We start from the raw sequence: 25,567 nt of genomic DNA, 5'->3' as shown, positions 1-25,567 counted from the left end.
TCATCCAGATAGTTGATCAATTTACATAATTGAAAGTACACTGAAATGAATAAAATGTCTCATTGGTTCTTTGGAACATCTTTGTGCCCAGTCTCCAAATTAAAAGATTTGTGTACACATTGTTTTGGACACACATTGATCAGTAACTGCTATGTGGCTATCCTTGTACCTCCAATGGATGTGGGAGTAGTTTTTGTGCTCATTCATCTTGTTCTCTCCTGTTTCCTTCTGTCCGGGAGACTTAATGGGTTGTTTTGTGCTTCCAGATGGAAGAGGATAAGAGTTCAGTCAGCTCAGAATATGACTCTGCTGAAAGCTGGAGCCGAGGGGAGGACAATTGGCAACTGCTAGCTGCTTCTCCTCCCCCCGCCCAAGGCCCAGCCCTATGCTCCCCTAGGTAGTAGTCCTACTCCTTCCCTGGCCCAGCCAGGCGTCTGTGTGTGTGGGTCCTCCCCTGAACTACCATTGTCCACCCATCCCCATATAGCCCCCCGCCACATTGACCAGAGCCATCCCTCCTAGAGACTTTAGCTGGGATACTATCAGGGCATGATCACCCTGGGTGGTGGGAGAATGCTGGCACGTTTGTTTAACTGTCCTCTCGATGTCGTCCCCGTTCGTTCTCCTGTCTGTCTGGATACTACAGCATTCTGCCAAGTGTGATAACAAAACCCAACCTCACTTAATCATGATTTGTGTCATTGATCACCTTTCTGTCTGTGTATGTAAGCAATAATGTTTATGCATGTCTTATTTGCCTAAATGCCTTTAAACCAGCAAAAGACTGAAGCTCATTGTTTCAAACAAACCATATTTTTCATTTCAATATATAATAATCCTACCAGCATATGGCAAAATTATTGTTCTGTCATTTTTTTTCTTTGGCTTGTTCTTTAGATTAAATGTATTTTTTTGTTCTTTTTTGGTGTTCCCCGTCATTTAACTTTCATATACCTCATCCCTGACTTCATTTAATCAAATCAATGGCAAGGTTACTATTTCACCTCATTAATCACAAAGATTATGATCGTCAATAGATCAAATGTATCTCATTGTATTTCACATGAATGTTACCAATATCACCTTAGTCGAACTCCTATGTATTCCTGATTTATTATTTTTGGTCTGTTTTTGGTGGGTTCTACATGTTATTGATGGCTTCTATGTTGTTGATGGGTCTAGCTAGCTGAGAATTGTGTAGTTCTGTGTGACTGGTATGATTTTCCTGTTTGTGGTAACACAAGGTGTTAATTTACAGGGGCGGTAAATCACGTACGAAATGATTGGGGGGGCAGCTGATTTAAACTAACTGTCCAGTGAAAATTTAACTTTTAAAAGCTCGTCTGTTAACTCCTACCCAAATAATGTTGTTGACTCGTCCTGTTTCATATTTGTGGCCACAGCATGCATTTCAGAAAAAAACACTCTTTACTTGTATCTCAAACAGACTGTTTCAAAGGGTATGGCTATTTCCTCATAGAGGATGATGTCATGTTTTTGACTACGTTGGCCAATCAGCGTTTACTTGTCATGAGTATTTGTATTGACCAGTATACGCCCACACCATTCTGTTGTTGGTTACACCCACAACATTCAAATATAGAAAAACAGCTTTTTTAACACACTTAATTCCCATTTTTGGAAGGATTAATATTGTAATTTAATTATAGGTCATATTTCATATGTGGAATCACTGGACAGCTACTTTAACTGTCAATCATCACGACCTCCAACCATGTTAGTGGGATTCCCTAGCGACAGGTCAAGGTGGAAACATGAAGGATTTTTGTGTAATCGGCCTTGTACAGTGTTGATGAGAAGAATATCAATATCACCTGAACTTGCTTGCCAGTTTTTCATACAGTTATGATTCGGAGGACAGTGTGTAATGTAAGATACAGTAGAATGATACATTCATGACAATGTAGCCTAATACCTATTTGGTTTAGTCTTCTTACCACTGTTTCTGCTGTTGTTGCAAATATACAGTAGTGTCTGAGTGGAGGGGAGAGGGGGGAATTGAGCGTTGTAACCCCAAACCAGTGTCGATAGTCTTGGGATGTGTTCAGGTCTGCCTCTGCAGCAGTGCTCTGCGCAATGAGTGCTTACTCAGGAAAATGAAGAGTTTGCTGTAAGAGATCAGAGCCGTCTATGAATCGACTTTCCTACACTTAAGGCTATGCATTTTTAAATTCGCAAAATGTTCTGTCTTCGCCATTCATTTGCATCTGTAGATTGTCTTTTGTTTGCGAGTGAATCGCCATTCTATATCATTATGTGGAACTGAGCCGACTTATTTTTAAGCACACGTTACACTGACATAACTCTGTAACTACTGTGTGATTTGATTACATGGACAGGCTTGCCTTGGCAAATACTGCATCGTTTATCACTTTTAAATGTATTGATTCAAGTCTTTATTTGATTGATTTTTCACCTCCCCAGCTTTACTGTGTACATTTGTGTCTGACACCTTGTACATCACCCACCCCTTATTGTTGTGTAGAGCTCAGAATCCCCAACACCCCCTACTTGCTCCCTCGACTGTTTCCTTCTGGATAGTGGTTTGACCTTTTTATGTGCTGATTGTAATATTCTCTTGTGCTCTGCCACCTGTCATCTCCCCTCCCTCTGCAGCTTATTGAGACCAACTACCAGGGCATCGGCTGCGTGGACTCCATGTGCTGCTACTCGGAGGGGGAGAATGGATGCACCCGGCTGGGCCGGATGGTGGAGCAAGTAATGGGCCGCTGCGACCCTGCCTGCGCTAACAGGTGTGACCCCATGCTCTGTAGCCTCTACTGCTGCAGGCGCATCTCCTACAAGCTGGAGCAGGATGAGCCCACTGCTCCCCAGCAGTAGCCGAATAGAGAGAGGTCCTAGCCTAGTAGAGCGAGAGAGAGGTAGACTAGACTACGGTCTTACTGGTAGGACAGGCACCCCAGTGACAGCCAAAGGTTTTGTATGGAGGGAGACTAGTATCAGGATCCTGGATCTAAAATGACCTTTAATGGAGACTTGTTTATCTTGTATGCTATGATCAGCTTCATGGGGTTCTTATGGTCTATTCTTCTTCCATATTCAGTGGGACAACGTGCTCACCAATGTAGCCATGTGTCTATGTAATCCGATCTGTCCTTCCAAGTCTGTACTCTTATGGATTTCTTTTTAAATCTTCTTTCACTCGTGGGCTTTTTGTAACCTATCTTTGTGTCTGATCGACCTTGTCGTCTTCTGAAGTTTTGTGCTTCTTTTAACTTTTCCAAAGCCTGCCGAGTCAGTGTGTTGCACAGTGTAGGCTAAGCCCAGGTTCAGAGTCCAAGTCGCTATTGATCTACAACAATGTATTTATGCTGAAAGATCTTTTCAAGAGAATGCTACTCAAGGTATATTTATTGGATCATTATTAAAGCGTTCTGCATATTATTCTCGTTCTGCATTTGACCTGTACTCCTGGTCTTGGACTTGCCAAAGTCTGTTTATACTGTATGTGTTTATCTATGGAGAATGACTGCATGATGCCAGTGTGACGCTTTCTCAGCCCCTCCCTTGTCTGCCCACACATGTACTCTACACCCTCACTGTCCCAACACTGTGAGGTGAGGCGAGCACTGGGAAAGAAAAGGATCTAAGTTAGACTGAGACTTGTTCTGGCCTTAATGCTAAGATACTGCCACTGCAAAGGGGCAGAAAGAGACCCTACCATGGGCCATGGGAGGTATATATCGGCCCTACTTTACTGTACCCTGTACTATCACTGAGTGATGATGCTTGTGTTTTGACATGCTGCAGTGTTTGGTGTCTGTGTGCCACAGCTGAAACACTGGGACCACACTCCCTGAGATAAAGATACTGGAAAACTGTAGTCTCAAAAGGAGAATAGGAGAGTGTTTTTGCTATATATTTTATACAGTTAAGTACTTGAAGCCTTATAAGTTCTTTTGAGAGGAAGAGAACTCTCTTGTTGCATGGGACTGCCTTTGGTATTTTGTATGCTGAGTAACCAGATGTTGTGTGTGTGTGTGTGTGTGTGTGTGTGTGTGTGTCCCATGATCTTTTCTATAATGTCACTCCTCCTCTTGCTTTGCTTGCACTTTGTCTGAACCTCTCGTCGTTGCCACTGTCTAAAATCTAGATAATATTCAACTTCCCCCATCGAAGTTATTTATATGCTGCTGTTATCACCTTGACGTCACTATTCAATCTAATATTTTGCTGCTTGCCTTGTTCTCTGTTCTGTTAGATGGCCATAGACAAATAGCTTGATATCAAGAGGGAGTGCCACTAGACAATTCATACCAACATACACATTTATCAAGAAATACTTATTTTTGAAGTTACACCGCACCATGTACATAAGAGCTTAAACCGTTGTCTTTATCTGAAAGACGTAATCCACATAGCACGTATAGGGTGGTGTTGATACTTTTCATCCAAAGATAAAATAATGGGTATAGTTTAGTGATGAATGAGATTCTACAGGAATATTGTTGAGAAGTGGTGAGTCTCTACTATATCCCCTGGTGGTGGTGTTGGCTTATACAGGCTATGAAAGATGGGGGGGGGCCTTGTGCCTTTCTTGAAGGTAAGAGTTGAGCTTTCTTTTCAAGGGCTCTTAGATATTAGATAAATATTATGTTTTTATTTTTACTATAGATATGCACATATATATTTAAGTTGTTTTAGATATTATGCCTATTTTTGTATTAGCAGTATATACTCAGTCTAAATTAGTTAATATATAGTACAGCCAAGAAATGAGCTTCATATTATAAAAATGAACAGTATTTAGTATACCTGGTTATGCATAGGCTGTATTATTCATACAATGACATTATGCAGATAGAGAAGGGAGACGTTGACTGTTTGTGTTCAAGTCATCCATGTTAAATCATCCTGTACTAACCCTCACTGTATGCACCTTATTCTCTCCTCCTTTTTGGTTTGACTTTGTTTGCTTGTGCTGCTCCCTCTGTAGGTTGAAGTGTAGTGTAGGAGACAGGGTTGGGAGGCAGTGGAAGATGAGCAGGATGACAGTGCTTCAGATCCAAGGCAGGGCCTCCTCATATCAATACAGATAAGGTCTTCAACCACTCCTGTGCCATGACATCCCCTTACTGTACCATGTAATGGCACGATGGCCGCCCATCCAACAGTAAATGAAGGATCTTTAGGCAGGTCAGAGACCGACAGAAGCACTCCAGGGGCAGGTTTTCAGCTTAGTCCTCTCCCACCGCCACCCCTCACTCCTCTGTCGTTGATGCTTTTAGATCGAGGAGCAACTCGGACCCCTTCTATTCCAACGACCGGAGCATCTTGACGCTCTCCCCCATGGAGGCCACTCATTGCTAAGGTAGCAGAGAGCAGTTGTCCCACCAGGTGCCCCGTCCCGCCCTGCCCCATGGCCAAACAGAGGGACTACTCACTGCACGGCCCAGGGCTGACCACCTCAGTGGACATTCAGACTATATCTCGAGAAGAACGTTGAAAGCCATGAGGCTCTGCACCACCACTTTCAGAGATGCTGCATTTGCCTCTGTTCTGTTCCTGTAAATAATAAAAGGGAATCAGACCAAAGAATGATTTGTCAGATTTAAGTGGGAAAAAAACATGGTCTACTACTTTGCGCCTGTAGGTTAGTGCTGCTCCTGCTTCACCACCTGACTATCTGAAAGGTCTGCCGCCTTTCCTGAGGAAATTAGGTGGACCTTTTTAAAGCCATACCTTCCATTTTTACTACCTGTTTTTCAAGGTATGAAAATGTGAAAGCAGTTTGGTCAGGTCTCTGGTATTTAAAAAAATAAATACATTAAAAAAAAAATCCCTGTAATGCCTTTTCTGCTCAGATTTGTTAGCGTTGTGTTTGTTCCGAAATGTCGACAGGAGAATGTCCGTATAATAGCTTCCTACGAGAGATGTTGTTCCACCAATACAGTGCCTTTTGAGAAGTGTAACTTGGTCCCCCAAAAAATTGTCACCTAATTTTAACATTTTGTCATAAAAAGCACATGTTCAACTTAATAAAATCAACTTTTTCCCATCAAGAGGTTAAATAAAGAAATTACTATAGTAAGTGCCAAATAAAGTATCGGGGGAGGGCAATTGAATGCAGGCTTCACACACGCACATAGTGGTGCAAAAAAGTATTTAGTCAGCCTCTAATTGTGCAAGTTCTCCCACTTAAAAAGATGAGGCCTGTAATTTTCATCATAGGTAAACTTCAACTATGACAGACAAAATGATTAAAAAAATCCAGAAAATCACTTTGTAGGATTTTTATGAATTTATTTGCAAATGATGGTGGAAAAATAAGTATTTGGACAATAACAAAAGTTATCTCAATACTTTGTTATATACCCTTTGTTGGCAATGACAGAGGTCAAATGTTTTCTGTAAGTCTTCACAAGGTTTTCACACACTGTTGCTGGTATTTTGGCCCATTCCTCCATGCGGATCTCCTCTAGAGCAGTGATGTTTTGGGGCTGTCGCTGGGCAACACGGACTTTCAACTCCCTCCAAAGATTTTCTATGGGGTTGAGATCTGGAGACTGGCTAGGCCACTCCAGGACCTTGAAATGCTTCTTATGAAGCCATTCCTTCACTGCCCGGGCGGTGTGTTTGGGATCATTGTCATGCTGAACGACCCAGCCACGTTTCATCTTCAATGTCCTTGCTGATGGTAGGCTTTGTTACTTTGGTCCCAGCTCTCTGCAGATCATTCACTAGGTCCCCCCGTGTGGTTCTCAGATTTTTGCTCACCGTTCTTGTGATCATTTTGACCCCACGGGGTGAGATCTTGCGTGGAGCCCCAGATCGAGGGAGATTATCAGTGGTCTTGTATGTCTTCCATTTCCTAATAATTGCTCCCACAGTTGATTTCTTCAAACCAAGCTGCTTACCTATTGCAGATTGTCTTCCCAGCCTGGTACAGGTCTACAATGTTGTTTCTGGTGTCCTTTTGACAGCTCTTTGGTCTTGGCCATAGTGGAGTTTGGAGTGTGACTGTTTGAGGTTGTGGACAGGTGTCTTTTTATACTGATAACAAGTTCAAACAGGTGCCATTAATATAGGTAATGAGTGGAGGACAGAGGAAGTAACAGGTCTGTGAGAGCCAGAAATCTTGTTTGTTGGTGACCAAATACTTATTTTCCACCATAATTTGCAAATAAATTCATTAAAGTCCTACAATGTGATTTTCTGGATTTTCTTCTCATTTTGTCTGTCATAGTTGAAGTGTACCTATGATGAAAATTACAGGCCTCTCATCTTTTTAAGTGGGAGAACTTGCACAATTGGTGGCTGACTAAATACTTTTTTGCCCCACTGTATATACATAAATTAAAAAAATTCTAGCCTCTACAGATAACAGGGTTGATGTGTTATTCTCAACACTCAGTTTTCACCACAAAACACCAGATAATGGCCCCCCAAAAATAAAGGAACAGTTTCACCATATTAAAGGGAAAATCCACTGAAACTTTTTTATTTTTTATTTCGATGAATCACTGATAACTTAAAATTAATGATTTTCAGAAATGCAAAGCAACTAAATAAGTAGGGCTTTACAATGATGGTAAAACTTGGAGAAATATTCAGGTTAAGTGGGTTAAAATCATCTTAGAGGGTGCAGAGGGACATGTCAAAATGCTTAATTTTGGTGCAAGTCTTTATTAAAATCTGATTTTATTGAATTTTCCATGTGGTCTATATTAAAGGGCACTTCATTTAATATTACAGGCTTTAGAATTTAATATTGGTGCACAATTTCTACTTAGAATATCAAAGGGTCACAAAAGGTACTCTTTTTCGTGGAACAACCCAGATATGAAATAATAGCTGCCAAGATGACATGAAATAGCTTTCACATCTAGTTGTTTTCAAAGCCACATTGTTTTTGTTTGCCTTTCACTAATCATTGCCTATCATTTGAATCATGTTTTTATTTAATTTGTTAGTCTTTTCCCCCCTCTTACTAACCACTTGTTAATGTTTGTATTTATTTCCATCATATTACTGGTAATAGGGCAGGCGAGAGAACCTCACGGACTGAATGCAACTGCTTTTGCTCTCTGTATCCTCTTTAGCTTTTGGGGCCTTTTATAGCCCACAATAATGGAAATGTCTGAGTCAAGAGGGTCATTGAGACAACCATTTTAAACTGGCTATCAATGACAGGTGACATTATGCACATCAGCATACATATTTATTCGAATATTGCCGAGATACATAATCATGGGATTTTATATGGTTACTATTTTTAGCCGTTACATACCTCTCAGTAGCTTGAAATGGGAGACACTTGTCCAAGAAGTCAGTGGAGCTTGATATTTATTTGCATGGTACCAATATTCGTAATTATATCTGGCACTACTATTGATCATATCTGATGGATTGTACTTGTTTGCTACTCAGTTTTGATATAAATGCAGCATCTGGTTCAGATTGTCACATTTCAATTTCAATCAATTTATGAATGCAATATGGATACATCTCTACAAGGACACTGTTGTGAAGTCAGCTGTTTGTTTCTCTTGATCATGTTCATTGAAGAAAAAAGGTATGTTATTGTACTCCTGTCAGTGAAATGGTTGATGTTTAAAGCAAATTCTATTTATGGAATAAATGTTTTTAAAAAGCATGTAACTTTTGTCCTTTCCAGCAGAATGTGTATGCAACAAATGTTCACACACTACTTGACCATTCGATAGCACTAGCGTAGTGTCGTGTCTTTGGTTTATGCTGGATTATGTGATATGACTAGCTATTCTATAAAATAATTTCTCCGTAATTAATATTACCTGATTTGAGCTAATCATGTAAATGTAATTAGCTAAAGTCGGGCACCACAAAATAATATTTATAGAGCTGTTATCTTCCAAATACTCTTAAAGACCTAGTAATATTTTACATCCATAGCAGTCGATATCAATCGTCAACTCAATTCAGTCTCATCTGAAAGTTGTAAATGATTTTATCTGCACGAACCATGGCTAACAAGTTGAATCAGCAATACAAAATTGTTTAGTTAGGTATTTAGTAAATAAATCACACAATTCACATACAATTAATCATAACTTGATTACGTCAAAGGAAAACGTCCATAGCGGGCGGAGCAGATATGACAACTTGTTACACAAAGGAAAAGGGGATGGGTTGAGTGAAAGAGCAGGAGACTGAGGAACAAAGGGAAAAAGCTGTGCTATTGTAAATACAATATCTATTCTAAATTACCACACATTTGAAAAAGGAAAATGCAATAAATATTTACTCTGAGCTGCGCTTCAGTAGGTTGTTGGTAGATGGAAGACTGTGTTGCCAAACCGAGTCCTCTGTTCTTTGAAGAATGTCTCTGGTTGTCAATTGGATGATTGTAGTAACGTCGTTGTGGTAGACGGGATACTCTCTGTTGCTTCCTAACCTGCGTTTGCAGCTGATGTTGCTAACTCGACGGCTAGGAGGTATCACTTCTGTAGTGAATAAGAGTTCATACCATTCGCAACCAAAGCTTGCGCTGATGTTGGCTTCATTCTGTAGTTATCTGAACCATTCTGACATAGGACCGTCGTCCTCACAACAGGAAGTTATGTTGTCAAGGCTTTATATAGGAAGGGAGAAGAGGGCGTGTTTTATAGCCCATGTCCCTTCAGAGGCGGGCCACTGATTGAGCAGCCCTATCTTATGAAAATCCAAATCTCTCATTTTAGAAGCTAAAATCACATTTCATCCCATCACAATTTCATGTGAATCCGATAACTGTGTAGACTTTCCACTGTAGTTTGTCATCTTATCATTGATGAGAATGTCTGCTGACAACCGAACTGACATATTCATTAAGTACCACCGCATATGTTCAATTGTTCATTTCCCCCCACCTACTGATGTTCCCAGAATCTCTGTTAACCAAAGGTTTTTTAAATGTAGGGTAGAGAGGAAGAGGTATTTAGGACTGTCATAAATCTATCCCCCAGGCCAACGTCATGACAATAGTAATATACCTCTATACAGCTACAAAAAAAGACAGGATATTGAGTTTCTATGAAATTATCTTTTAGAATTTTTTTTATTTGGCAACACTCCAATAACGATTAGGCTCACTATTGAATGGATGACAGCACACAGGTTAGCAGACATAACTTACCACAAACAAGTTGTCAGGAGTGTGTGCTTCGGGGGATTCAACACTTTAACCCTGACTGATTTCAGCACCAACCTTCTCTCAAATTGGTTGTTTAATGATAGGTAATCTCTTCCATGGACTAAAGTAACCAATACAAGGTAGGCCGTTATCGGTGAATAGCCCTTACTGTAATTTCACATCCTGGATTGAATCTGAATCATGAGATGTAGCTAGGCTCCCACAATGTTACCCTAGGTCTGGGATTTCCAAGACTAAAATGTAGCCTGAGTGCCAGTCTGTTTGTGATATCATGACAAGGAGTACAAACAGATCTGGGACCAGGCTATAGAAGATGTGGCAGCATGTACAAAACTGAAGCTAGAAGAAAATGTCCTTGCTCTGGCCAAATGCGACGCCATGCCCTTCCTCACAATGAGTCGATCTGAATAACTCCCCGAATAGAAATCCATTCTAGACCATCTAATTGGTCCCAGAAACTGATGATAAAGTGGCATTTTGAAAATTCTGATTGGTTAGAGAAGAACCAATCACTGATGACTTTATTTATTTTTTACATCACCCTTCATTTTGACAACACCACAAACGACTTCAATGATGGCAGTCTGCAAAGAGAGAACTGCAAGAGGAGAATAGTACAAAAGCCAGACTTCTACACAGCCATCAGAAAATTTGGATTAGAAAAAAAACCTAAGCAAATATACCAGTATTGTTAAATATCGACACATTTCTGCCACAAAACATGAAGGCAATTTTCTGGCAACTGTACAGTGTGATCCACATGGACCTGTAGTGTGTTCCCTTAGGATTGTACAGCAGTTTGCTACTCCTGTAGAAAATGCATCAACCCTTCCGGTTGAATTTTAAAATGCCTGATTTGATTTCTACAGTAACTTAGTCTCAAAGTTCACAAATAAATATTCACACATGAGGATTAGATTATTCCTCCTCAGCGGCCTCCTCAAACTCTACCAGGGCTGCGTGCCGGTTGGCCTGGGAGCCATCCTTGAAAAACACCTTCTTGATGACTCCAGCTTTGGGTGCTCGGATGATGTGCTGCAGAAAGAGAGAATAGTCTGAGGACCCATAGTTCATTTCGAGCCCAATGTGAGTGATAAGTGGGTGGCTACAGAGTTAGAAAAGTCCATGTGTAGTATTGGGAGTGGAATCCTCCCAGTGCCTGAAATGTCAGCTCACCTCCATTTTCATGGCATTCATCACCATCAAGGAGTCTCCCATCTGTACTGTGTCTCCTGCCTTCACCAGCACCTGGAATAAAGATGAGATCATATTAAGGATCTTCCCTATCAATTCTAAATGGCCCTGTTAATGTTAGGACAGAGAGTCCGTGTGGCCACATTCTGTTTTTCCATTGCAACTGACATTTATCAATTGGCACATCTGAACGATTCACACCATGTCATCAACAGGAGGTATAGATTAAATCATTTTCCGACATTAGCCGCTAAGTGAGCTAATGAGAGATATCCCATGAATCAGCATGCCTGACCATCTGGCAGGAAATCACATCCCACAGCAACATATTAAAGATCAGTCAGAGTGGCTGGGTCAGCTTTTATAGACAGATACATTATGGCAGTGAGAGACAGCAATGAGAAGAGAATCTGTAATTTATTACCTTCTCAATGGTCCCAGTCATGGGTGCCACAGCTCCTCCCTGTGCTCCTGTGCTCACACCAGCCAGGAACTTGGGTACTGGAATGCTCACCTCCGCACTACCCTCCTGATGGGGAGGAGAGGGTGGGTTGGAGGAGAGGGTGGCTTAGAGGACATAAGGTACCCTGATGGAGAACATGTGTTCCAGAGGAGGGGACTCACCATAGAGAAGAGGTGTACTGTGTTATCCAGGATGACCAGTTTGGGCCGGGACTTCACCCCATTCACAGAGCAGTGCAGGAATGATGTCTGTCCCTGTGTCTCCACCTCCCCTGACACCTGGAACACTTCCCCTCCAATCTGAGGAAGGAGACAACACATCAGCCGCAGGAAATCATGTTTGGGTATGTTCAACCTTTTCCATTAGACATTTTTACAACACTCAGCACCCACAGAACATGTACCTCCATAGAGTAGGTCCCATCTGGATTATATGTAACCGTTAATTCCACTTCTGCACAGAAAAAAAAAATTCACAGAACTTTAACAGTCTTTTCTCTGCCACTTGATTCATGGAAGACTTGCCTTCATAAAAAATGCATATGATGGGTCCTGTTCAAATTACTTTATGTATGACATAAAATATGAATAACTTTTACGACAAATTCCATGTCACAAGTAAACAAAAAGCAGATTAAAAGTACTTAAATGACAAATAAAGTACTTTTTCTCTGTATTCAATCAATATTTTCAGCAACAGTGAAACATGAGGATGAGAGAGACTAACTTTGCATTAAGGACTGCTGAATGTTTCATTATAGTGAGGAGATGGTATTAAGATGGGTTCACTTATAGTCTGGATGGAATCAGACACACTAATCAATGTCATTAGTGAGGTCTAGGAGAAACAAGAATGAGGTCTAGGAGGCCTGGCTGGGCTCCTCATCAACATAAGACTGAGTGAAGAGCATTTCAATCAAACCAAGGTCTACTGGCTGCTTCCTCTGAGCTATTGAAGGAGGTTTGGACTCACTAGTTTCACCCAGCTGGAGCATCATATTCCTACTATATAGGATGTTCACCCTCCTGCCGTTACTGGAGGCAAAAGGAGAGAAGGGATCTGGGACAGGAGAAAAGAACAGACAGTTTAAGGTATCCTCCAACAGACAACAGCACTTTTTCAGGCAGTTGTGGTATAGTTCTCAGCGACCTGTAGACAGGCCTGTGTTGTTATTCCTCACCATTGGACTGGTCTCTGAAGGTTTGAGTGCTGGCCCTCTCTCTGAGCAGCAGGCCCAGGGCAGCCTGACACAGTGTGGCCCTGGAGGGAGGGATGGGCTTGGGGAACAGCTGCTCATAGTGCTGGGGGATGAAGCTGGTGGTCACATTCCCCGCCTCAAACTCTGGGTGGCCAGACAGACTCAGCAGGAAGTCAATATTGGTGTTGAGGCCTACAATCTGCCGGGATCAGTGGTCAATCAATCAACAGTTACAAAACAGAAATACGCAGTGGGATGTGTCCAGTATGTGTATAATGTTAATACTCTTACGTTGTACTGACGTAAGCAGTATCTGAGCTTCCTCAGAGCAGCAGAGCGGTCCTCTCCCCACACCACCAGTTTAGCGATCATGGGGTCGTAGTGGGCTGACACTTCATCTCCTGAGAACACAGACAGGTACATAATCATGTGGATACATCAACTAGAGGTCGACCGATTAACCGGCATGGCCGATTAATTAGGGCCGATTTCAAGTTTTCATAACAATCAATAATTGGCATTTTTGGCCGCCGATTACATTGCATTCCATGAGGAAACTGCGTGGCAGGCTGACCACCTGTTACGCGAGTGCAGCAAGGAGCCAAGGTAAGTTAGCATTAAACTTCTCTTATAAAAATCAATCTTCACATAATCACTAGTTAACTACACATGGTTGATGATATTACTAGGTTAACTAGCTTGTTCTGCGTTGCATATAATCAATGCGGTGCCTGTTAATTTATCATCGAATCATTGCCTACTTCGCCAAACGGAGAATGATTTAAGCGCATTCTCGAAAAAAGCACAATTGTTGTACCTAACCATAAACATCAATGCCTTTCTTAAAATCAATACACAGAAGTATATATTTTTAAAACCTGCATATTTAGCTAAAATAAATTAACATTAGCAGGCAATATTAACTAGGGAAATTGTGTCACTTATCTTGTGTTCATTGCACGCAGAGTCAGGGTATATGCAACAGTTTAGGCCGCCTGGCTAGTTGCGAACTAATTTGCCAAAATTTTACATAATTATGACATAACATTGAAGGTTGTGCAATGTAACAGCAATATTTAGACTTAGGGTTGCTGCCCGTTCGATAAAATACGTAACGGTTCTGTATTTCTCTGAAAGAAAAAAACGTTTTGTTTTTTAAATGATAGTTTCCGGATTTGACCATATTAATGGCCAACGGCTCATATGTCTGTGTTTATTATATTAGGATTCAATAGAGCCGTCTGACTGAGCGTTGGCCAGCAGCTCTTAGCAATGCTTGCTTCACAGCGCTGTTTATGACTTCAAGCCTATCAACTCCTGAGATTAGGCTGGCAATATTAAAGTGCCTATTAGAACATCCAATAGTCAAAGGTATATGAAATACTAATGGTATAGAGAGAAATAGTCTACGCGTCATAATTCCTATAATAACTACAACCTAAAACTTCTTAACTGGGAATATTGAAGAACTGGGAATATTAAAGCACTAGCTTTCATATGTTCTCATGTTCTGAGCAAGGAACTTAAACGTTAGCTTTTTTACATGGCACATTGCACTTTTACCTTCTCCAACACCGTTTTGCATTATTTAAACCAAATTGAGCATGTTTCATTTTTTATTTGAGACTAAATAGATTTTATTTATGTATTATATTAGGTTAAAATAAGTGTTAATTGAGTATTGTTGCAATTGTCATTATTACAAATATATATATAAAAATAACAATATTGTCTGATTAATCGCTATCTGCTTTTTTTGGTCCTCCAATAATCGGTATCGGTATCAGTGTTGAAAAATCATAATCGGTCGACCTCTAATATCAACAGTACTGTCTGACAGCTGTGTTAAGTAGGTGTAAGTAGGTCCAGGTGAACTGGGTGTACTGTACCTTCCCTGACGCCTGTCTCGATGCGTGTGCACTCGTCTGCCAGGGGTGTCGACAGATGAAGGAGGGGTCCTGCCCCAGGGAGGAAGTCGTTGTTGGGGTCCTCAGCGTATATCCTGGCCTCAAACGAATGGCCCATCAGTTCTATCTCCTCCTGCAGGAGGGGCAGCCTCTCCCCTGCAGCCACCTGAGAGACAAGTGAGAAGAGTACACAAACGTCAGGGTGGTGCGTTTACAAATTGTTAACCAAATCTATATTCAGATTGAAATCCTGCTCTCTCTGGGATTATGAGGCCCTCTAAAAGAGCTAATAAATACACTCAACATATTACAACACATTGATGTCCCCAACACCCTTCTGTTGGCATTCCTCTCCCTCTTTCTGCCTTACTCTGAGCTGCCACTCCACCAGGTCAGTACCAGTGATCATCTCAGACACAGGGTGCTCCACCTGCAGACGCGTGTTCATCTCCATGAAGAAGAAGTTGTGCTGTGCATCCATGATGAACTCCACAGTGCCTGCATATAGACAGGGACATACATGTGGTTAATACACCAGTGCACAGGATGGTGCAAAGCAAACAGGTGTTACAACAGAATATTTTTTTCACACCCTCTAGTGGGTGAGTGTTCAATGCCCCCAAAAAAAGACAATGGAAATTGAGGACTCTGCATCCCAGCATGCAAATATGAATTATTTGTGTAAGGTTTGAGGTCAATTCTCTGTTCACCTGCTCCCACATAGTTGACGGCTTTGGCTGCTCTCACGGCTGCCTCACCCAGTTTCCGCCTCACCTCCTTGCTAATTCCAGGCTGCAAGCACAGGTGCAAACACAAAAACACTACAAATCATTAACACACACACAGTCACACAGACTAGGGAGTGCAAAACACAGTGCATCAAGCCTCCTATCCAGCAGACAGCCATTCACACAGGAAACCAAGACATGTTGTTGTGCTGAGAGCAAAATTATGGGGGTAGCTGTATCATAGCACTTACACCTGGTGCTTCCTCAATGATCTTCTGGTGCCTTCTCTGCACGCTGCAATCCCTCTCAAACAGGTAGACAGCATTTCCATGCTGGTCCCCAAAAACCTGGACCTCCACATGTCTGGTGAGTGAAGCAAGATCTGTCACAACATCTAAACAGGGGTGTAGTCTGAACCTTAAACATAAATAGATAGAGTGTCTTCTACATACCTGGGGTCCTCTACAAATTTCTCCACTAGCATGACATCATCATTGAAGGACTTGCGAGCCTCTCGTCTCGCAGACTCAAGCTGCTCGTGGAAGTCTTCAGTGGTGTGTGCAATGCGCATTCCCTAGATAAACCAATCACAACCGTAGGAGCCATAAGACACAAACAACAACACTATCATTCCATGAAACAATCCTTTCTGTGTGTGCATCTAACTTACTTTACCACCCCCGCCACGCACAGCCTTTATCATCACTGGATAGCCTATCCTGACAGCCTCAGCTTGGAGCTTCTCATCCGATTGGTCCTCTCCGTGGTAACCCTCGATGATAGGAACACCCGCAGCTGACATTATGTATTTTGATGTACTAGGAAAAATATATAGATTTCTAAGATGTAACTTTTGAATAACTAGTATTCAAATCAGACTTACAACATACAACACTGAAGCGTGACTTTAAAGAGGAGTCATTCATTGGCCACGCCCACCACATCCCCCTCACTAACTTCACAACTGCTGCTAAAAAATATCCTAGGGGACACAGTCATTTAAAAGGTAGATACAGCAAAATAAAGTTCCCACAAGCAGCCCTGCAGATATTGAGATGAGCGAGATGCAACACAGTCACACAGTATCTGTGCATGTTCACGGGTTTGCTTCACACTGTTACAGCGTGGTAGCCATGGCACCAACACAGCAGAGACATTGTGCCTCGCGCTTCAACACTCTTAGTTGTTGAGGAAATTGACCCACTATGCCATTTACTTTCTGCATCTATGTCATATCGCTGAGTCTACCTTTTACTATACCTTTTGATACCCATGTCTCTGATAGCAGATGATGGAGGGCCAATAAAGATGATACCCTCCTGTTTGCATGCCTCAGCAAACTCTGTGTTCTCTGACAGGAAGCCATATCCTGGGTGGACAGCCTATAACAAAAACACCATTCATAAACATAAACGTATTCGTCAGATATAGTCTGAATTGCGACTTTGAGAAACTGGGGATTGCCATAATGAATGAGTACTGTAAATACAATACTGCACTTGACAACATACATGTGATCCAGATCTCTTGGCAACCTCCATGACTTTCTCCATGGACAAGTAACTCTGCTGGGATGCGGCTGGCCCAATGTTATAGGCCTCATCTGCCTAAGAAACATGAGAAGCCCCATAAATACAGCTGCATCTACAAACATATACTGACAGAGGGGTCAAAGTTTCAACCTTTAGCCTTGACATACCATGGCCACATGCATGGAATGACGATCTGCATCACTGTATACTGCCACAGAGCGCACACCCATCTTCTTTGCTGTTCGCATCACACGGCAGGCGATTTCTCCTCTGTTGGCAATGAGGACTTTTTCTATCCTGCCTTGCCCTAGAGGGAAAGAGACCTGAGGTATGAGTGATGATGTAAAGCATACTAATCGAGACAACTACAATGCTTCCTTTGCAGTTCAATCTACATGGCGATTAATAACTTCACAAAGAGATATTCAATATTGCTCCATGTTACTTACCAATTGAGGCAAACCGCACAAATCCTTTGGTCCATATCAATTTCCTAAGATGAGATAATAAAAGAACAAGGCAGGACACGGACCTTGATGGTTGAAAAGGTCATGTAAAGAGAGCACGTTGTTACAGCTGTTTACATCAATGAATGGCTTTCAAGGGCATGCTAACTGTACCATGTACTAAAGAGCAGTTTGTTTGTCCACAGCTGGCTAACACTCGTATTCATAATGATCATTGCTCAAAGAAGATAACTAGTTGATATAGAGCTAAATGCATTAAATTAACTGCCCATCGCTTTGGAAACAAAACGTTTAACCGTTCAACTGCTTAACTACCTAGCTGTTATGCTAAGTTAGCCAGCCAGCTACCTTTATTTAACCAGAATCGGTGGATAATTTTTAAGAAAGGTAAGTAGTCTAGTTAGCCATGTTGACACACACAACATATAGCGTAATCGTTTTGGCCAACATGAGCTAGTGTTGTTTAACCATTTTAACACTAACGTTAGCTAGCGTCAAGAAGCAAACTAGCTACAATCTTGCGCGTTGGGTTTGCTGACTAGCTAGCTAGCCAGCCATCTGTCTTGACAGAAAACTATCGACATCTTCTAATCTTTTCTAAGCAGTTTATTTATTCAAAATAGCTAACATGCAGTTATCGTAAACATAACAACATATGACAAGCATTATCGACTTACTGTTGAAATATTCTTAAACCCTGTAGGGTTTGAACATTCAGGACAGAAGCCATGTGAAGTTAACGTTTGCAGTCTAAACAGTCAGTAGCTGGCTAACGCGTTAGCTGAATAAGAAAATAAGCGTTTGCCTTTCAAATATATTATTTCGATTTAAACCATTTCGACCATTTAAAATGTAGCTGGTTAAGATACTGCACTTTACAATACGTATTATCAACTAAAGTTGATCGGTGGAAATGGTATTACATGACACTATAGGCCGAAACATGCTTAGTTTGGTGAAAATCGCTACAAAGTGACGTAAACGACTAAATTCAATTTGCTGAGTGTTTCTCTCTTGTGGACGCGTAGGATGATCAACCAATAGAAAATGCCGAGACAGAGGCGGGGCAGAGAGGAAGAGGCAAAGCAAGACGTTTTACCAAATCAAAGCAACATTTTATTGGTCACATGCACATGGTTAGCAGAAGTTAATGCGAGTGTAGCGAAATGCTTGTGCTTCTAGTTCCGACCATGCAGTAATATTTAACAAGTAATCTAACAATTTCACAACAACTACCTTATACACACAAGTGTAAAGGAATTAATAGAAATAAGTACATACAAATATATGAATGAGCGATGGCCGAATGTCATAGGCAAGATGCAGTAGATGGTATAGAGTACAGTAAGTACATATGGGATGAGTAATGTAGGGTATGTAACCATTATATAAAGTGGCATTGTTTAAAGTGGCTAGTGATACATGTATTACATCCTATTTTTAAATTATTAAAGTGGCTAGAGATTTGAGTCAGTATGTTGGCAGCAGCAACTCAATGTTAGTGATGGCTGGTTAACAGTTTGATGGCCTTGAGATAGAAGCTGTTTTTCAGTCTCGGTCCCCACTTCAATGCACCTGTACTGACCTCGCCTTCTGGATGATAGCGGGGTGAACAGGCAGTGGCTCGGGTGGTTGTTGTCCTCGATGATCTTTTTGGCCTTCCTGTGACATCGGGTGGTGTAGGTGTCCTGGAGGGCAGGTAGTTTGCCCCTGGTGATGCGTTGTGCAGACCTCACTACCCTCTGGAGAGCCTTACGGTTATGGCGGGGCAGTTGCCGTACCAGGCGGTGATACAGCCCGACAGGATGCTTTCGATTGTGCATCTGTAAAAGTTTGTTAGTGTTTTTGGTGACAAGCCGAATTTCTTCAGCCTCCTGTATGTGTGGGTGGACCATTTCAGTTTGTCCGTGATGTGTACGCCGAGGAACTTAAAACCTTCCACCCTCTTCACTACTGTCCCGTCGATGTGGATAGTGGGGTGCTCCCTCTGCTGTTTCCTGAAGTCCACGATCATCTTCTTTGTTTTGTTGACATTGAGTTTAAGGTTATTTTCTTGACATCAAACTCCGAGGGCCCTCACCTCCTCCCTGTAGGCCGTCTCGTCGTTGTTGGTAATCAAGTTTACCACTGTAGTGCCACAGATAGAACAACGTTAGTTTAGTTACGACACATATTTGGTTTGTCCACAAAAAAATAAGCACACAAAGTGAGGAATTTTTGTATGGAGGTCAATGAGCGTGTCGAATTTGGTCAACTAAAAAAAGTAATTGCTAATTTACTACGTGAGGCTTATTTGATATAATAGAAGTTTCGTAATGGTTAGGTTGTTACTCGTGTACTGATATAAGTGGACGCACGGGGCATTTCATCAATTATACTTTATATCAGAGTTGCGCCTGTTGTTATACATAGATAGAGAACTCATTATGGATATAACCCGTTTTAAAATGGACATTACCGTTTAGGGCTTGCACCATTTTAAAGTAGTCAACTGGGTGGGGATTCCTATTAGTTAGGGGCAATCAGCTAATGTTGATGAAGGAAATGACCTCATTTAAAACGGAGAAAGCCTCAATGGCACTACCCATGCTGTCACAGACACCTTTAATGGTACAGATTCAAAGTCTTCTATCTCTATGGTCTGTTGGTCACATGCATATCTGCCCTCTCATTGACTAAAATTATCCCACCTGATCTAGCCTCCTCCTACCTGACTTACATCTTTGAGGACATGTATTTTCCCATTGTTAGAGCAGTAAATCGGCTATCTTTTCAATATTATAAAGAATATTGTAAAGTTACAATATAAAACTAATCTTGGGGCGTGGTGATCCAATAAGGAGAGGTCACAGTGTTGACACTTTGGAAGTACATTTTTTGAGAGGTTCCAGACATAATTTCCACCATCTTGCAGAACAGCCACGTAGGTAGGGGTGGGCTTGGTTGGCCCAGGCCTACCCACTGGGGAGCCAGGCCCACCCAATCAGTGACATATGCGCATTGAGGCATATGTCACTGTGCTTCTATGGCTAACAGTATAGCTTCCGTTCCTCTCCCCTACCTGGGCTTGAACCAGGGACCCTCTGTACACATCAACAACTGACACCCACTAAGCATCATTAACTAGCACGCCACAAAAGCCACGGCCCTTGCAGAGCAAGGGGAATAACTACTTCAGGTCTCAGAGCAAGTGACATCACCCGATTGAAACACTATTAGCGCGCACCACCGCTAACTAGCTAGCCATTTCACATCGGTTACATATGCACCATGCTACTGCCTACTTAATTTGTTCATTTAGCAAACAATTTGGCTCATAACCCAGTGCCTTTATCTCAGTCAGTTTATTTGAGCTTTAATTAGCTTAAAAAATGCTAAATGTTTATCTCGACGTCATTGCAAAATGTGTAGAATAGCAAGAGATTAGCAATAAAACTGCACATTTTCCTGTCTGCCCCATGGCAAAATTTGAAGAATTGCAGTAAATCAATCAGCTTTAGAACTGCAATATTTTCTCTTTGCCCTATGGCAGAATGTGTAGAATTACAGGAAGTTAGCTTATTTTTTAAATAATAATGATGATTATTTTGCAGGCCCACCCTCCAATGAATTTCTGGCTACGCTACTGTTACAGAATTAGCTCTTTTTGGACAGTGTGTTTTTATAATAAAGCATGCAAGAAATCTATACTTATATGTGAACTTGAAAACAATGAATTTCAATCGTGCTGGATAAAGCCACACTTTTAATAAGGGAATATGAGCACTCTTTAAACAAAATATAATTTCCCAAAAAATATATAATTAGCATGCATCATGATTCAATTTGCTGACCATATTGGCTGATTATGATTGTAAACTTAGAGTGTTTTCCTAGAAGTATTAACCACATTCACATATTTTTTACTGTAATAATATTATTTCTATTTTCTTTGCAAACAGAATTAAATATTAAAAAACAACAATAAAAAGGTTCATATTGAGTCATGGATAAAAATACTAAAAAGCATCTAGGAAATACAAAACATGGGTATAAAAAGCATTCATGTTATGTTTGCATGAAGTCTTCTCAGATCCTGTCATAGCCAGCTTGTCTACGGTTGTTCCGGATGATCAGGAAGGTCAGGATAGCAATCAGGAGGAGTCCCACAACTGTGGCACCAATAATGATGGGGAAGATCCTCTTGTTGAAGTCAGCCCAGCACTCAACCTCTGAAACGCCATAGGGGGGACAAAAAATATATATATTGTTTATGAAACTTGAAAGGGAAGGAAATCCTGCAATTTCAACACCTCAAAGACCAGCATGAGCTTCCTGAAACTAGCTTCTTAAATACTGGTTCAAAGAAAAGACAAAATACCATTTCTCTAATACTCCAAAGGAATCACTACCCGAAAATCGTATTCATAGTACTTGGTCAACTTGAGGTCTGATCTCACTGACGTATAATACACAGAATAATAATTGACCTACTTATAATAACCTAACATGCAAATGAGACAGAAAGAGACCTAGGCTGTAACTATGACCCAGTAGACTAGGATGACTTGCTTGAAACCTTTCAGAGCTACTTGATGGCAACCAAACATAGACAGATGCAATTCAATATATTGAACAACACATATTTTACTCCACATAGACTGCATTTACTTGATAATAAGATAACTGACACATGTCTTAGATGTAAGATAAATACAGGAGATTTACTGCATATGTTATGGAGTTTTCCCTTCCTAGATCATTTAAAAAATATATACCAGCAAAATGTATTAGAGCAAGAACTTCAAAATGACCCCAGGATGTGGTTAACTTTTTTTGCAAGTTTTTAAAAATTTTGTAAAGTAAATGTAATGTAAAAATAGAAACACAGTATTGATTTTGTTTTGACTGATTCTGTTACATTTTACAATATTTTTTAAAATAATAATATTTAATCTGGATCTTAACACTTGGATAATTGTTTTTGAGGGGCCAAAACGGTAAAACATTACCTTTACAATATTACATTTAAAAGAGCATTATACCATAAATATGCTTACAGAAAAATAATAAACAGAAGGCTTTCGAACATCATGAACGAAAAGGTCCTCAAAATGTAAAAATCGACATACCCTCTCCAAACTTCCCATTGGTGAGTTTGAAGGCTTGGAACTGAAGAGGCCCAAGCTTCACTCTAAGGTTTTCAGCCAGATGAAACTTGGTCTGAGAATTACACTTGAGGCTGTGGTCAGCGGCAGTTGGGAACAGCTTTTCATGTTCTATCACCCCAGGATAGTTTTTATTTCCTAATGGTGAAAGAATATGCTCAGCCTTGTTTTTCGAACAATGAAAAATCAGTTGAAAAATATCCATGCATTTTTTTTCAAATCATGTGTCTACTTGTGAGATCATGTTGGTCAACTCACCTTTGCTTGGTGCCAAATTAGCTCTGACCTTTGACACATAGGATATGTTCCCTTCCTGTGGGAGGAAAAATAGTTAATGATGTGCATTAAATAAATAAATAATTGTTTTTATTAAAAGCCAAACATGCAAATCATCATGCAAATGCATTTGAATGAGTTTGCTTCTGCTCAGAGCCATATATAGATATAATGTATTGCTCTGCTTCTGATCGTTATATGGAACAGTTCTGGTCAACCTGTGATTATTCTTAGTTATCATCTCAGAGTCGGAGAGGAAAAAACTTTTCCAGTTATAAGGTGATGTGGTCATATGCATTAGACATCATGTGTGGCATGAGAAGATGGAAGTTTCTGAATTTGTACCTTTTCAAAGGTGAGATCCAGATAGCCTCCCTCTCCTACAATAGCCAGGGAAAGAACGGCCTCTTTTTGACCACATCTCCCTGTAGCGAGGGTGGTGTAAGGGTCTAAGTTGAAATAGGAAGCTTTCTGAAAAAGGATCAACATACCATTGGATTGGAAAAGGACAAAAGCAATAGCAAACAAGTGATGATGTAGGAACAAGTAATTCTTGTTATAGATTTAGAGCTACTTAATAATATAGTATCATAATGAGTGTATGGTCGCACTCATGACCAAACATAGTAATGTGTATGAGAATGGCCGTTTTTTTTTTTCACGACTTAGGTGACAAACCACATGATGTCTCACCCCTGATAAAGAAGTGCTGAAACACAAACAAAAAGTGCTGAGAAAGTGATTGTCCCTACCTTCTTCTCAATAACTATGTACTCCACTCCCATGGAGACCTTGATGCATGGCTTGCCTGCGATGTCATTCAGCACATAGTTTCCGGTGACAGGAGCGGTCTCTTTGGGCTGAAGAACAGGCTTCTCTGGGAGGCTTGATTGCTCGGTAGGCTCAGGGTTGTTTAGGCCAGACTCATCTGTGGTGATGATGGTCTGGTCCAATGCAGCAGTCATAAGGCTGTTTCCTGTGAAGCGGTGTAGTGTGTGAAGTGAAACAGTTTACAGAAACCATAAACCCAGGGCAACATTCACATGCACAATTACAGATCCCCCATAGGTTCATCTTATTTTTTACAATAAAATTAAATCAATAATTGTAAAAATGTGTTGAAGTAGCCATTATTATGTCTGTAAAATGTCATGCAATGATTTAGACTTTTTAAGAGTACACTTCCACTCTTTTCTAACATTATCTAAGAATCAAATTCAGATTCAAATGGCCTGCAGTATCAACTTATATCAGACAACCACTACCACCGAATAGATGAGACATTATTGGACATTATTAGATAGAGGTGCATGCAACTCACCCATTATGATCGCAACCAGTAGAAAAAGTATTGTTTCATGATGCATGTTGTTTCTGAGTTTGTCTGTCATCTTCTGTGTTCAGCTGAGTATTTGTGTTGTGACCAAATGTATGAGGTGTGATGTGGTGAATTCATCTCCAGACGACCAAAACGCCTTGTTCAAGAGATGAGTGCCTTCAGGGGGAGGGTCAAAGAGGGTTTTCTTTTTAAATGATTTATGAGCTATCTTTAAATGGCTGATATACCCTATATGATGTGACTAACTTTACCTTGTGCTGTTGCAGGTCAGATATCTTGTTATTTGTGTCTACTCAACTCTTTATCTAAAAAGATAGCGTTAAAGTAGGTTGGTTCAAAGGACATGTTGATTGAGCAGTTTCTATGACAATTACTTGTTTGAATTAATCCTGAGTTACAGGCTTTAGGCTCTAAATTGAAAATATGAGGAACATTTTTTTTCTATTGGTTTATCAAAGATTGTATTTGTATCATACCTTGACCATGATGCCTTTATACATTGGTTCATGTTTATTGCACCGGAGCTGTGGTTGGATTCTGGGAATGGCTGCGCTGCTGGGGAAATCAAACTGTGTGTTAGCAGGCATTGGATGCATTTAGGGTCAAAGGTAGGGAGGGACAAAGTATCTCCTAAAATACACACTACTGCAGCAATGTGTCAATCCAAGTCAGGATTCATTTTGGATTGACAAACTGACAAGCATTTTTGGAAAGGGTCATGTTCCCCCATCCAAGTACTTTATAATGGGAGAGAGGTTGTCCTATTGCCTTCCATTTACATCTTAATAACACAGACTTCTACTATTGTATTACCTTCTGACATACACTAATACTAAAGTAATATGTATGTTTACTTTAGAGATAAAACATTTGTTTTCGTTAGACCAGAAAGTTTTGATAAAGTCATGAAGTGGCTATTTATTACAGGAAATGAATTTGAGATGTTTCATTTGACCAGCACATTCACAGAGACGTTCAAGGTTTTATTCCATAAATTATAGAGGAGACAGGACAATAAACCCTCCCCAGGCACTTGACTCCTTGATAGATCTTTTGAGATGGGTAAAGACAACAAACTGGTGTCACAACAAGTGAATGTAGAAGGATAATATGATTTATAACATGTCCATCATTGTTCTTGCATGCCATAAACTCTCCAC

The 25,567-nt window shown here is 40.7% G+C and overlaps 3 protein-coding genes across 12 annotated transcripts in view; 1 reads left to right on the top strand and 2 right to left on the bottom strand.

Moving 5' to 3' along the window:
- Nucleotides 1-6,189, top strand: part of LOC112251050 (phospholipid-transporting ATPase IF) — a 34,117-nt gene extending 27,928 nt beyond the window's left edge. Inside the window, exons 29-31 of one of the 8 annotated variants that reach the window (XR_006083461.1) lie at nucleotides 2,638-2,774; nucleotides 4,979-5,178; nucleotides 5,271-6,189. Coding sequence is in view for 7 of the 8 variants with exons in the window: in XM_042322191.1 (XP_042178125.1) it covers nucleotides 2,638-2,774; nucleotides 4,979-5,081 (240 nt within the window). In the remaining variant the exon portion in view is untranslated. Of the gene's footprint in view, nucleotides 1-266; nucleotides 398-2,637; nucleotides 3,432-4,978 lie in introns of those variants that run through there. The other 7 variants (XM_042322193.1, XM_024421710.2, XM_042322191.1 and 4 more) reach the window with 7 other exon arrangements.
- A 3,852-nt stretch (nucleotides 6,190-10,041) lies between these two features.
- On the bottom strand, nucleotides 10,042-18,669 carry LOC112251045 (methylcrotonoyl-CoA carboxylase subunit alpha, mitochondrial). Of its 2 annotated transcripts, none has more exons than XM_024421702.2 (19): nucleotides 18,323-18,669; nucleotides 17,628-17,710; nucleotides 17,346-17,485; nucleotides 17,158-17,253; nucleotides 16,907-17,028; nucleotides 16,317-16,464; nucleotides 16,099-16,220; nucleotides 15,898-16,009; nucleotides 15,629-15,710; nucleotides 15,289-15,416; nucleotides 14,901-15,084; nucleotides 13,303-13,412; nucleotides 12,994-13,210; nucleotides 12,786-12,872; nucleotides 12,217-12,266; nucleotides 11,975-12,112; nucleotides 11,775-11,879; nucleotides 11,333-11,404; nucleotides 10,042-11,191 (listed from the first exon to the last, which is right to left on the bottom strand). In XM_024421702.2, the coding sequence occupies exons 1-19, from the start codon at nucleotides 18,373-18,375 to the stop codon at nucleotides 11,075-11,077; spliced, it is 2,166 nt and encodes a 721-aa protein (XP_024277470.1). In that variant the 5' UTR covers nucleotides 18,376-18,669; the 3' UTR covers nucleotides 10,042-11,074. The 2 variants fall into 2 exon arrangements, with proteins under 2 accessions (XP_024277470.1, XP_024277471.1); XM_024421703.2 differs by having other exon boundaries at nucleotides 17,628-17,671.
- Nucleotides 18,670-21,372: 2,703 nt separating this feature from the next.
- On the bottom strand, nucleotides 21,373-24,964 carry LOC112251049 (lysosome-associated membrane glycoprotein 3). Of its 2 annotated transcripts, XM_024421708.2 has the most exons (8): nucleotides 24,884-24,964; nucleotides 24,659-24,712; nucleotides 24,390-24,563; nucleotides 23,821-24,044; nucleotides 23,414-23,539; nucleotides 23,051-23,105; nucleotides 22,757-22,930; nucleotides 21,373-21,856 (listed from the first exon to the last, which is right to left on the bottom strand). In XM_024421708.2, exons 3-8 carry the CDS (start codon nucleotides 24,457-24,459, stop codon nucleotides 21,714-21,716), a joined length of 792 nt encoding a protein of 263 aa, XP_024277476.1. In that variant the 5' UTR covers nucleotides 24,460-24,563; nucleotides 24,659-24,712; nucleotides 24,884-24,964; the 3' UTR covers nucleotides 21,373-21,713. The 2 variants fall into 2 exon arrangements, with proteins under 2 accessions (XP_024277476.1, XP_024277477.1); XM_024421709.2 differs by having other exon boundaries at nucleotides 24,390-24,712.
- Between the last annotated feature and the right edge of the window lie 603 nt (nucleotides 24,965-25,567).

This window comes from Oncorhynchus tshawytscha, linkage group LG05 (genome assembly GCF_018296145.1).
Source record: "Oncorhynchus tshawytscha isolate Ot180627B linkage group LG05, Otsh_v2.0, whole genome shotgun sequence".
Lineage (NCBI taxonomy): Eukaryota > Metazoa > Chordata > Actinopteri > Salmoniformes > Salmonidae > Oncorhynchus > Oncorhynchus tshawytscha.
The sequence above is the reverse complement of the archived record's forward strand: the minus strand, read 5'-3'. Positions and strand labels throughout refer to the sequence as shown.

What these genes read in the sequence shown, in the direction of transcription:
- LOC112251045 (XM_024421702.2), bottom strand. Translation starts at nt 18,375, where the DNA reads ATGGCTTCTGTCCTGAATGTTCAAACCCTACAGGGTTTAAGAATATTT. An exon ending in AGAGACATGGGTATCAAAAG is followed by an intron (nt 16,465 to 16,906) that starts GTATAGTAAAAG and finishes TATTTTTCCTAG; the next exon opens with TACATCAAAATACATAATGT. An exon ending in CTTCAGAGACCAGTCCAATG is followed by an intron (nt 12,873 to 12,993) that starts GTGAGGAATAAC and finishes CTCCTGTCCCAG; the next exon opens with ATCCCTTCTCTCCTTTTGCC.
- LOC112251049 (XM_024421709.2), bottom strand. Translation starts at nt 24,459, where the DNA reads ATGACAGACAAACTCAGAAACAACATGCATCATGAAACAATACTTTTT. An exon ending in ACTGGTTGCGATCATAATGG is followed by an intron (nt 24,045 to 24,389) that starts GTGAGTTGCATG and finishes ACCGCTTCACAG; the next exon opens with GAAACAGCCTTATGACTGCT. An exon ending in TGGATCTCACCTTTGAAAAG is followed by an intron (nt 23,106 to 23,413) that starts GTACAAATTCAG and finishes TTCCTCCCACAG; the next exon opens with GAAGGGAACATATCCTATGT.